The sequence below is a fragment of the Ostrea edulis genome, chromosome 5 (assembly GCF_947568905.1).
Source record: "Ostrea edulis chromosome 5, xbOstEdul1.1, whole genome shotgun sequence".
Lineage (NCBI taxonomy): Eukaryota > Metazoa > Mollusca > Bivalvia > Ostreida > Ostreidae > Ostrea > Ostrea edulis.
In genome coordinates this window covers 82414934-82427913 of record NC_079168.1, presented here as the reverse complement: position 1 = coordinate 82427913, position 12980 = coordinate 82414934, and the positions used below count along the sequence as shown (strand labels likewise).

The 12980-nt window shown below is 36.1% G+C and overlaps 1 protein-coding gene across 1 annotated transcript; it reads left to right on the top strand.

Annotated features, from left to right (window-relative positions):
• The first annotated feature begins 1284 nt into the window (after nucleotides 1–1284).
• On the top strand, nucleotides 1285–11277 carry LOC125652132 (protein FAM221B-like). The gene is made up of 6 exons (XM_056166485.1): nucleotides 1285–2089; nucleotides 2430–2570; nucleotides 6333–6443; nucleotides 7475–7675; nucleotides 8383–8502; nucleotides 8812–11277. The coding sequence occupies exons 1-6, from the start codon at nucleotides 2053–2055 to the stop codon at nucleotides 9009–9011; spliced, it is 810 nt and encodes a 269-aa protein (XP_056022460.1). The 5' UTR covers nucleotides 1285–2052; the 3' UTR covers nucleotides 9012–11277.
• The last annotated feature ends 1703 nt before the right edge of the window (nucleotides 11278–12980 follow it).

Genomic DNA, 12980 nt, shown 5'->3' with positions numbered 1-12980 from the left:
TAAAGTAAAGTAAATTTTATTTAAAGTCGGCACTATATACATTCAACATATCAAACACAAGCTCTGTAAAGCTTTTTAACCGACTATCACATCATGTATATCAAGGAGAAAGACACATAGCATGCATGTACACATATATACAAACATATGATTATCACAGATTAACAAAAGAATACAAAATAACAGAAAACTTTCATGCAAGAATATACAGATAAGAAAGCATAAGACTAAGGGGAGAAAATAAAATATTGCAAACAAGAGTATATGTATATAACAATCATCATTAAATTTCAAGCCAATTAGCTAGCTATGTTTGCTGTTTCAAGTAAAAGCTGGATAGTATAAGAATTTATGAAAATAATTTAAATATAATTAAAATCAGAGATGGTTGTAAATTAATCATATAAATATTTAAAATGTAGGGGTCTTTATCGTACCAATCCCTAATTAATAAAATACACAAAGAGTGAAATTTTACTCTTATTTGTAAACGTGTCACCCTTATACATGCACAGGCACCTGAAGTATGGATATTACTAATTACACCCCCCCCCTTTTCATAATTTTTTTTTTTGGGTGGCAATAATTTCTCTGAAATGTATGAATTCCCAGTCTATCTCATCCCTCTTTCGATTCATGTAATCGTTTCATGCTGTTTGTAAGCTTTAGAGATTGGCCTTCTAAAAGTATAAAACCGGTATAGAAGGCCGATCTCTAAAGCTTACAAAAAGCGTGAAACGATTACATGAATGGAAAGAGGGATAAGATAGACTGGGAATTCATACATTTCAGAGAAATTATTGCCACCAAAAAAATTATGAAAGGGGGGGTGTGTGTGTAGTAATTCCATACTTCAGGTGCCTGTGTATACATGTGCATATATAGATCCATAGAATTTTGCATAGAAAACTAGGCTGAGCTAGCCGCTCATACAAATTGAACTGTTCAATATCCAGACTTGCCACAGGCCTCTGAATTTCTATCAATAATCCATTATATGATTGATCAGGGTGATATATATACCCCCTCTATATATAAATACATAAATATTAATAAATATATTTATATATAGAGGGTAAGGTTGGGTGTTATAATTGTTTGTTTGTGCTTTATATATATATTATATATACATCGCTGGTTCGACCCCGGGCTGGGGCGAAAATTTTCAGTACCTAGTTGTGATTATTTAGTGCTTTATATATTAATTAATTGATTATCACGTGTATCGTTTAGATCCTAGGGGTAAACGTAAGGTTGGGTGTTATAATTGTTTGTTTGTGCTTTATATTAAATATTCTATACAATTGCATCAAGAGATCCACTCTCCTTATAAAATATCTTAAACACTGAATGACACAGCGACTGTGCGAGATTGCATCAGTGTGTATAAGTAGCGCTTTAGGAGCATAACAAAACTTCCTTTCTAGGGAAGTCGTTGTGGCCGAGTGGACTTACGCACTGGTTTGACAATCTTGCTAGGCGGTGGGTGCCGTACGTCGCTGGTTCGACCCCGAGCTGGGGCGAAAATTTTCAGTACCTAGTTGTGATTATTTGGTGCTTTATATATATATATATACATGTATGTATATATATATATATATATATATCATTCTAATCAATCTTTCTTTTTTTTTTTTTACAAATTTATTGAGATCTATGTCACAAATAAGTGTACAAAATGCATATACATACATTAAAGTGAGAAAGAGATAGAAAAAGAGGAGTGGGGAGAGAGAAAGACTAGACTGGTGCATGGAGATAGTCAGCTAATGCCCCTTTAAATCAGAATGTCATCTTTACACATTTAATTGTTCTACCCTTACACATGTACTAGATTGCATGCATTACTGATAGTATATATATTGGGGAAGGAAAGCTGGTTTTAGTATGTGCAAGTTTAACATAATTTTACTATTTTCATGCTCTATTTAGGCTCCCCCGAAGACTAAAAGCACCACCAGTCAAGCAGTTGTGCCTCGGGGTGCAGGTAGAGGAACAGGGAGGGGGGCAGGAAGCCAGGCTGTGGTTCCTCGCGGAGGAAGACAGATAGCCATGACAAAGGATGCTGAAGGCATGATCATCCCTGAGGGTAATTCAAACTTCATTAGTTTTGTGAAACTGACTTTTTGTGGAGTATCACACGGCAACAGCAAGAGTACTACTCCTTAATCTTCCAAGTCATTATCGTAATCTATAAAGTGTTTTTTGTAGGCTCACTACCTGTATACTCGATGCAAATGTTTTCACCATCAGTGGTACACATATAAAACTTGGATAAAAATATATCCGTAATCCAATTCTTCATTGTGTCAAATTGATAGCTAGTGTACATGTTTTTTGAGATTATTCATTAATTTCAATCATTATTCTTCATTTATAGTTAGATTTGTAGATGATGACTAATTCACCATGTTGGAATCTATTTGCAGGATACACAGTGAGAAAAATTGAACCAGCCAAGAACTATGATGTGGTTTCTTTTGCTCGAGCAATGAATGAAGATTTTGCACCAAGGTTGAAAAAGCTGTTTGATCCAGAAACAGAGGCAGCACTTGAAGCACAGAAAACTGGTATGACAGGATAAAATCATTCACAGAAAACTGGTAAAGGATTGAACCTTGTGAGATAAAATAGATTAAACACACAAAACTGGTAAAGGATTGAATGAGATAAAATAGATTAAACACACAGACTTCAGTAAAAGACAAAATGAAGCACACAAAACTCATGTAATCAAATAAAACCAAACACACAAAGCTGCATACAGTGTAGCAAATGAAACTAAGCCCACAAATCTGGTATGATTTTAGAAATAATTCATGCACACAAATCTGGTATGATTTTAGAAATAATTCATGCACACAAAACTGGTTTAATCAAATAAAGCAGAGTGTACAAAACCAGTATCAAATAAAACCACTGCACACAAAAGTCAAGCATAATCAAATGAAACCAAGCACACACAACTGGTTTAATTATTTAAAACCATACACACAACTGGTTTAATCAAATAAAACCACTGCACACAAAATTCAAGCATAATCAAATGAAACCAAGCACACAAAACTGGTTTAATTATTTAAAACCATACACACAACTGGTTTAATCAGATAAAACCACTGCACACCAAACTGGTATTATAAAAAAAAACCAAAAAACCAATGCACACAAAGTCAGGGTTGGGCGGTCAAAACCGCCCCCAGTTTTAACCAGTGGTTTTAACCATCCTGGTCAAGACTCCCCAAGTGGTCAATACTGGTCAATTGTGATTTAAACTCCATTTTCCTATTTTTGTACATTTCTTGCAAAGATAAAGATAAATTAAGTCTTTTCATTATATGGATCAATTGTTGATTAATATTTTTCATTAGATAATCAAATGTAATTTCATAAATTTAATATATTTGGTTTGCTGAAACTGACCGAAATATCTTCAGTACCAACCAGAGGGTCACAGTTCTATAGCATAGCTTGACGATTGGAGACAGCTAGACCTTTTACTACATGTACCTGGACAGATTAAGAATAAAAGGTGGCTGGACATTACCTGAGCACAGGAAGCAGAGTTGACAGGTGTTAATAAGCATAGGCTGGGACCAGAGATTACCAGTGTGCCTGTTATTGTTATGAAAACATCACCAACACACACCCACAAATGTTTATTCAACATATAGGTAGTTCTCTTGTTAAACTAAGGAATTTGAACAGAAACTTTAACATCTTCCCCAATTCAACAGAATCATTTGTACATTATTTATGTAATATTATGACTTATAAGTATATTATAAACTGATAGTGCATGTTATGAATTACAGTATTTAATACCATATGGTCACTTAAACATTTAAAATAAATAACACAGACTATAATGACCAAATAATCTTCAATCGACCAGTATTAACCAGTATTGACCGGTTTTAACCAGTATTGACCACCAGCCCGGTCAATACTCATATTGACCACTTTTTTGCCAACCCTGCACAAAGTTGATATAATTAGATAAAACCAAGCACAAAAAACTGGTATAAGATAATACCAAACACATAAAACTTGAAACTTCTTTTAAATCTTCCCCCAAAAAAACCTTTAAAAATATTTTTATATGCCCATCTTTAGTCGGGACGTATTATGGCACAGCGATATCTATGTACGTCCGGCCTTTCTGAGTTTTCTGTTTCTAATTTCATTTCTCTGTCACATTTCAAGCTGAAACTTGCTATGTAGCCTCTTTGTGGATCACTCTAGATCATATTGCAATTTTGATCCATTTCAACCTCTCTTGTAGGAGTTTTGTCCCTTTTTTGAAAATGTTACATTGAGGGTGCATAATTTGTCTGGTTAACTCCTACCACAATTTTCAAGTGAGGGCCATCTTATTTTACAATGTTTGTATGGGTATTGAAGATGTGTGTGTAGCAAGGATTTTGATTTTCTTCAATTTTCGAGAAAATTACAGGTTCTTGAACTTAGTCCATGTTGAAGAAATATTACATAGAGTACATGATTTGATTTGTCCAGTGAACTCCTCCCACAGTTTTCAAGTGAGAACCTTCTTATTTTACAGAGTGTTTATATGGTTATTGAAGGTATGCATGTGGCAAGGATTTTGATTTTCTTCAATTTCTGAGAAAATTACAGACTGCATGTTGAACATAGTCAGTTTTGAGGAATTATTACATATACATGGACTGTTCGATATGTAATGTGTATTGTACGATATCTTGAAAGTATTCGACTCAAATAGTGAAATGAACATTGCATCCCTTCAAAGTATTCTTCAGTTTGAAATACATAATTTCAATCTCTGAATCCATTTTTGAAATGTGTCACGGTACGCTGATTTAGGTAGACCTCTGAGGCACTGACTGATTGCTGAGCCAAGGGCTTGTTGGGACTTGTAACGACAACCACATAAGAACTTTTTAAGTTTTGGAAAAAGGAAAAAGTCACATGGGGCTAGATCTGGAGAGTATGGTGGGTGTGGCAAGACAGTAACCTTCTCCGACTTAAAAAATTGCTTCACAAGCTCAGATGTATATCTGATGGAGCATTATCATGAAGTAGATGAACATGCCTAAATCCTGACACAGGGCATCATTTATGATCATATTTCTTGAGCTTTTTTATTATAACATCTCGGTAATACCGACCTGTAACACTTTTGCTCTTCGGCACCAGAATTTGTATGGCAATACTATCACATGAGAAGAATATGCAATAAAGAACCTTCTTTGTGCTTATGGTTCTTTTGGCAACTACAGGACTTCTACCTCGTTTAGTTAGCCATATTTTGTTTCCAATTTTTCTTACTGGTTCGAAATAGTGAACCCATGTTTCGTCACCAGTAACAATGTTTTGCAAATTGTCTTGGATTGAATTTGGGAAACATTTTGAGCAATTGCTTAATTAGCGGTTTGTACTCATACCCGTTTTTGGTCATCTGTCAATATATGCGGTATCCATCTGGCAGAAATCTTTTGTACTTTCAAAATATGCTTCAAAATGAAATGCATCCGAGATAGCGATATGCCAACAACTTTGGCAATATCACAAATCATGTATCTGCCATCACTTTCAATTATTTCCCTGAATTTTGAGACATTTGCCTTGCCTGTTACAGTCACAGGTCGGCCAGATTTTGCTGCATCTTTGACGGACTCTGTGCCAGTTAGAAATTTCTTTCTCAATCTACGAACTGTCTCATAAGATACCTTATCAGACCCATAAACTTCCACCAATTCAGTAAAAATCTGCATTACCGAATGACCCGAGTTTTGTGCGAACTTTTATATAAGCTCTAATTTCTTAAATATTCTCAACCTGTTTCCCAACCATGCATGCATTTTTACAACAGTGGTCAACGACTGGCTCTATTGAAATGACTATAAGTTTAAAACTATGTGGAGATGAAGGCTCGTGTTTATACCGTTGGAAAAGTATTGAATAGAGCTATATTCAAGAAAATCATCATCTGTGAAATTGTGCAAAGCATTATCGCGCTGTGGTACAATACACATTACATATCAAACAGCCCTCATATAGTACATGATTTGTCTGTTCATACAATGCAAAGAAAGTAATATGTCACAGCCTGATGAGGGCAGATACCAACTGAAGCAAAATTCTACAAATCATGGCCTAAGAAAAACATCTATGTAAACATTTTCATGGGCACATTATATACCGTTTGCAGTACTCGATACATAAATAAAAAAAGTTCTGGAAACATTTTTTGATTTAAAAAATCCAGAGGAACTTATCGTTGAATGAAAAGTAAAAGATGGTGTGTTCAATGCTTCTTTTTCTGCTTACCAGTCTTACTTTGTTTTCAGGTATTTACATAGGATGGAGGTGTCCAGAGTTCAAGCATGACTGTCAGAGAGTCAACAAGGTGTCCAAATGTTTCTGTGGTCACCTGCTAGGGGAACATGGATCGTATACAGGTGATATTCTCCCCAAATTGTGCCACTGTAAATTACTAAACTCTTTTCTATCAAATTTCCACAGGAGAATGTTTATTATATATATATATATATTATCAATAAACTACATTGTTACCAATGTAGTTTATTGATACTTGTCGTTTTTTGTGGTATATGATATTTGTTTATGTAATATATGTCTCTTAATTGATAAAGACGCGGGTTGCGTCGAAAATTTGAGTTTTAAATAACCAACAGTGTCGTGGCCTTTTCAATGCTTTTATATATAGGCATGTAATTATATCTGTAACTTAAAATGACTATTAACTATTTTGAACTATATAAGATATTTTCTATAAAGTTTTCCTATACTGGGTTGGTAGACTATGAACTGTTTCCAATTTGAATTGAATCCCATTTGAATAGCTTATTGAAATATCAAAATTACACTCGAAAAGAAAGAAAACTCCTTTCATGTGGTTAAGGAGAAAATATTTGAAAATTATCTCCCTTTTGAAGAGGTCCTTTAATACAAATATGTTGAATCCCATCTTTTCAAAGATGCTTTGTGCCAATTCATTTGAAAATGGTCTTGTCTTTCTTATGAAGGGAGGTTGAATTATTATTCTGCTCAGATGAGCAAAAACCAGAATGAATCAGTATCCATAAACTCTTATGTGAGAACATATTGTAAGTGTATCTAGGACCATTGGAAATTCACTTTGCTCTTTATAAAGTAATTCCTAAATGCTAAGATTTGTGTGTACTCTTAAAGGCAGTCAAGTAAATGACATTTGGTTTTATACATGTGTCACTGAGAACCAGCTATTATTGAATACCTGTGTAGCGGTCAGCTGATTTCAATCACCGGTGGCCAGTTAGCTCAGTTTGTAGAGCACCTGACTGGAGATTCATATCCAGGTCTGGTCCATTGCATTTTCTCCCAGCTTCCTGTGACATTTGTAAAGGTACCTGGTGATTCTCTGCAGGATATACCACCTTGCAAACTCCAGGTGATTGTGAAATGATCCTTAATTAATTCTCACTTGCAGGAAAAAGTATTCGCGTGCCATGTAAACAAGGAGGTTGTAAGTGTAAGGCTTTCGCATGGATTCCGTCCAGACCAGAGGATGTGGGGGAGTTTTGGTTTCAGAGGAGGCGAGATTTTGACCCAAGTACCTGGCGAGCAAAATGTCGGTGCAAACACACGCATGAAGAACATGATCCAGTGATGAGACGATGCAAATCACGGGGTGTGTACAAAATCAACTTTAAGTTTGTAAATTTGTTGAAAGTTACTCAGAATTTATATTACATTGTGTTGATGATAAATACAATCTTTTCCCCATAGAATATAAAAAATAAAATACAGTTGGTTTACATGTGTTCTCATGTGTAAAGTTATCAACAGAAAAAAAATTTGTTAATTGTTTTCTCATCCAACATATTGTAAAGTTATCTACAGTAAAGTTTTTACACTATGGACAATAACAAGAGGATACTCAGGGTTGGAATCTCATTGAAAACACGAGCCAATCACAGGGCTGGCTACAATCAATCACGAGCCAATCACAGGGCTGGCTAAACTCAATCACGAGCCAATCACAGGGCTGGCTACACTCAATCACGAGCCAATCACAGGGCTGGCTACACTCAATCACGAGCCAATCACAGGGCTGGCGACACTCAAATGTTGACAGTCCAGCTCAAAATCTGCCAGTCCTCATTTTGTAATGATTATCGTTTTACATTGATGAATTTACTAGTTTAATGATTAGCTTATTTATGACATACATACATGCATGTTGTTGTACACTGGCTGTTAAAATTAGCCTGACCGCCAGTCTATTGTATGAAATATTTCAGCCCCGCCCACCTGAGACATAGACTGACTTAGTCATTCTATGAGCAGTCATTAATTTCCAACCATGATACCACATCATACTTCCATTTCCTTCAGGTTGTGGCTGTGGATTGTTTGATTCCAACTTCCTGTGCGCTGCATGTGATAAACACTGGGAACAACACGAGACATTTTTTGAGACAGAGGATGAAAGACGACAAAATGGCCTCCCTGTTGGTTTGTAGATCGTAATATTTCAATCTGTTTCTTCATAAAGATTATTGCATATCCGATTATTTGTGATAAAGTGAGTGAAAATTGAATGTTCAATTTGCAATGGCTAACCATGAAATTTTCAGAAATTAAATGGAAGATGACAATTTTAAGTGCCAAGAGTTGAAAGTTTTCATAGAAATTCCCATGAAAAACTGTGTATTACTTTTATATCACCACTGGCTGTGCTGGTTATCATGTTCTTTGTAAGAAGAAAATAAATTTGACTTTTAGATTTTTTAAAAGTCTATTTAAATTACTTTTTTTTAACAGGTGAAATGTATCTGCCATTTGCAGAGATGCCAAATCTGCGTAACATTGCGTTAACTGGGGATGAGTATGATGACAGTACATATCTAGCCCTTACCCAGGGGGAGGGGTCTATACCCCAATCTAACAGACCAGTTGGTAACAATGCCCCAGTCAGCTTCAGTGGTGGATCAAGGAGTGGTTTCAAGCCAGTGTATGACTGATGGGTAGTTCATTCTAGATGTACTGAAGAAACAAGGGAAACTCATGGTGTCATCTGTCCACAGACGTACGCAATCACACTGACTTGTTAAACGTTCAAAGTCAACCAACCATGTGCATCTAGTAAAAACAACTTTAAAAATGAAGGTGTATAACAGAACAGTATTGACTGTGACCTCCGACAACAGCTGTTTTGTTTGACCCTCTATTGGATCTGTTGCCCTCAGCCTACGGTTTCGGGCAACAGATTTGTTCTTAGGTCAAATAAAACAGCTGCTGTTCTTGGACCCAGTCAATAACTGTATAATATTTCATTTACCGGGTATACACATTGTATGTAATACTGTATGTATTCACATCTATTTGTTAGTTTTTATACGCCCGTCGAAGACGGGACGTATTATGGTATGGCGGCGTCCGTCTGTCTGTCCGGACCTTGTGGGCAGGATACAGATTAAACCATAAGCCCTAGGACTTTACAACTTGGTACATTTGATCACCATGATGAGAGGAAGATGCCTATTGTTTTTTAAGGTCAGAGGTCAAAGGTCAAAATATCACTTATTAGGAAAACCTTGCGGGCAGGATACAAACCGAACCGTAAGCTCCGGGATATTATAACTTGGTATATTTGATCACCATGATGAGAGGAAGATGCCTATTGTTTTTAAGGTCAAAGGTCAAGGTCGTAGTATCACTTTTAGGAAAACCTTGTGGGCAGGATACAAACCGAACCGTAAGCTCCAGGATATTATAACTTGGTATATTTGATCATCATGATGAGAAGAAGGTGCCTATTGTTTTTCAAGGTCAGAGATCAAAGGTCAAGGTCGTAGTATCACTTATTAGGAAAACCTTGTGGGCAGGATACAAACCGAACCGTAAGCTCCAGGATATTATAACATGGTATATTTGATCATCATGATGAGAGGAAGGTGCCTATTGTTTTTCAAGGTCAAAGGTCAAGGTCGTAGTATCACTTATTAGGAAAACCTTGTGGGCAGGATACAAACCGAACCGTTAGCATATTTATGAAGTAGCGCATTCTAAGGCTATCCCTCTTTATATCTTGATATCCATTTCTACAAGCATAATAATGAATTAGCTCACAGAGGACAGTGCTAACTTCACTAAAATATGAATCCCACTAAAATATGTTTTCCTTGAGCAAAATCTACGGGCGTATTATGCCACGTTGGCGTTGCTCTTGTTCGTGATAAGATACACACCAAGTGTTTCAGTGTAACTGTAAACTTAACATTGTCAGATATCCACAGAGGATCTCGTCTTACATTTCAGATCAGTGTGGGTATCTAATGAGGTAAACTTAACATTGTCCGATAGGCACGGCTGCAAACTTCTGTGACCTTCTCTGATCAGTTTTTATTTGTCTTCCGTGCTGTTCTTTTATCAGCATACAGCTGTTTATTTGTCTGCCAGTCACTCTCAACTTTCAGAATGGCTGCATTGTTCTCGGTAGCCTAACATGGGACAACTGTACCTGAAAAATAGGTGAACATGAGAAAATGTTCCTCGCGCAATATACCGGTATAAGAAAATGTTACGTTTTAGAATTCATTTACTGAATACTTTTACTGAAAATTGCATGGATTTTTCTCTTTTTGTTTTATTTCATTCAAAACCCTGCATAGCCATTTTGCAGGTGAGTGGTGTGACCCATGGGTTTCTTCAAGGAAAAAAGGGGGGATTTTTTTTTTTTTTAGAATTTTATTATTTATCTATTTATTAGATAGTTGAATATGCCTTTCATAATTGGTGCTTTTTTTTCTTCCTTTTTGAATTCAAAGTCAGTGAGTGGCATTGAGGGTTTATACACTTGTTTGTTTTTAATTCAATGTATATTGTAGAATGATTATGCATTTTGAATTTCAATTTTGCACAAGAAAATCCATTCATCTTATTTTATGTATTTGCTTTATAATGAACCACCATGTACCCTTCAGTTATGCACGACACGTGTGAATGTGTTGCTCAGTACAGATCCCTAAATTACTCATGAAGTGGTCACTCGGAAATACAAATATGAACTGAACTTAATGTGAGGCTTGGATCAAGAGTACGTATTGGTAAATAACATACACTCTGTTTATTAAGTTTCATACAATCTTTGTTGTTGTTAGTGGTTATGTTCCACAACTGAATAAAATTTTATTTCTTTGTTATGGTATTTTATAAAACAAGTATCTGTGATATATTACATGTCTATTGAAAGTTTCTGAATTTATAAATCATGTCTGAAATTATTTATACATGTATTGTGTTTTTTATTTCAAGAGGGGTGGGGGTAAGACAGTCCAAAAAATGCCTTTTCTGTTCAGCCTCTGCCTGGCATATTTACTCGGTCACAAATACACACGAAACACTACACACACACAGATATATATATATATATAGTTGGTTTAGCTCATTTGTTGTTTTAAATACACTCAGATGTAATCCTTACCAATTGTGGAGGCTAGTGGCATAGGCACTTGTTTCTGTAAATAACTTACGACCTCTGTATACTAATTATTATTAGTATACATAGGTCGTAAGTGTTTTACAGAAACCTGTGGCTAGTGGATAGAGCACTTACTTTACATCCGGGAGGTTAAAGTACTTACTTTACATCCGGGAGGTTAGAACACCTGCTTTACATAGGGGGGTTAGAGCACTTGCCTTACATCCGGGAGCTTTGAGCACTTACTTTACATCCGGGAGGTTAGAACACCTGCTTTACATAGGGGGGTTAGAGCACTTGCCTTACATCCGGGAGCTTTGAGCACTTACTTTACATACGGGAGGTTAGAACACCTGCTTTACTTGCGGGAGGTTAGAGCACTTGCTTTACATCCGAGAGGTTAAAGCACTTACTTTGCGTCCGTGGGGTTAGAAGTTCTAACTTTGAGCACCTGCTTTACATACGGAAGGTTAGAGTACTTGCTTTACATCTGCGAGGTTTGAGCACTTCTCTACATCCGGGAGGTTAGAGCACATACTTTACGTTCGAGAAGTTAGAGCACTCGCTTTATATCCGGGAGGCCCGTGTTCCGATTCTATATCCCGGCGCCGCGTCTAGCCTAAGGCGTTTGATCTGTTCAATCGACAGGCGTCAGAGACAAGAATTAAAAATCATGAGTCTTACAAGATTTAACTAAAAAATTGGAACCCTGAGAGCCATGGATAAATCTAGAGTGGCACTTCACCTAAAGCTAGCTACGTCACTACACGAATGTGTTTGTGAAACACTATGCTCCCGGTGGCAACAAGGAAACGATAAACAAGCTAGGTCAAAAACTTTGGTATCTATTTAAAGATTAAATAATGCCACAAGAATGCACCATTCAAAAGTTAAATTTAAGGGAAAGGTTAAAGTTTTGAAGTTTGGGTCACACTCCAAGGTCACAATAATATATCTTTTTGATGAAAGGTGATGGTAACGAACAGTGATCAATCTCATAACTCCTATAAAGGTGAAGATAACGAACAGTGATCAATCTCATAACTCCTATGTACAAGAATACATAAAATTTATAGTTGGGCAATTATACTGACCCCTGGGAATACCAAAGATGGGATCAGGTGCCTGGGATGGGTAAACATTCCCTGTTGACCGACCACACTCGCCGTTTATCTTGGTCAGATAAACGTCCGAGTAATCCGTAGTCAAATCATTGTGTATTAAGAACGGCTAACCATTTGTATGAAACACGTCAGACAGCACTTGACCTAATGATACAAAAGTTGAATATCAATTGTAATACAACAAATAAACTACTTGTATTTGGTTCTAAACATACAGGGTTATTATGTGATATTTTTGAATACATGTACTTTTTCTTGTATGTTTGTATAAAGGACAATCAAGTAAAAATGTTTTTCATCTTTAACACTCACTGCAAAATCTGTTTTCTCTCTCAAGGAATAGCAGGATTACAATACCTACCTGTTTAGAACTACATGTATATATA

Coding starts and splice junctions, on each gene's coding strand:
- LOC125652132 (XM_056166485.1), top strand. CDS start 2,053: ATGACAAAGGATGCTGAAGGCATGATCATCCCTGAGG. Junction 2,571..6,332: donor ACTTGAAGCACAGAAAACTG/GTATGACAGGAT, acceptor CTTTGTTTTCAG/GTATTTACATAGGATGGAGG. Junction 8,503..8,811: donor ACAAAATGGCCTCCCTGTTG/GTTTGTAGATCG, acceptor TTTTTTTAACAG/GTGAAATGTATCTGCCATTT.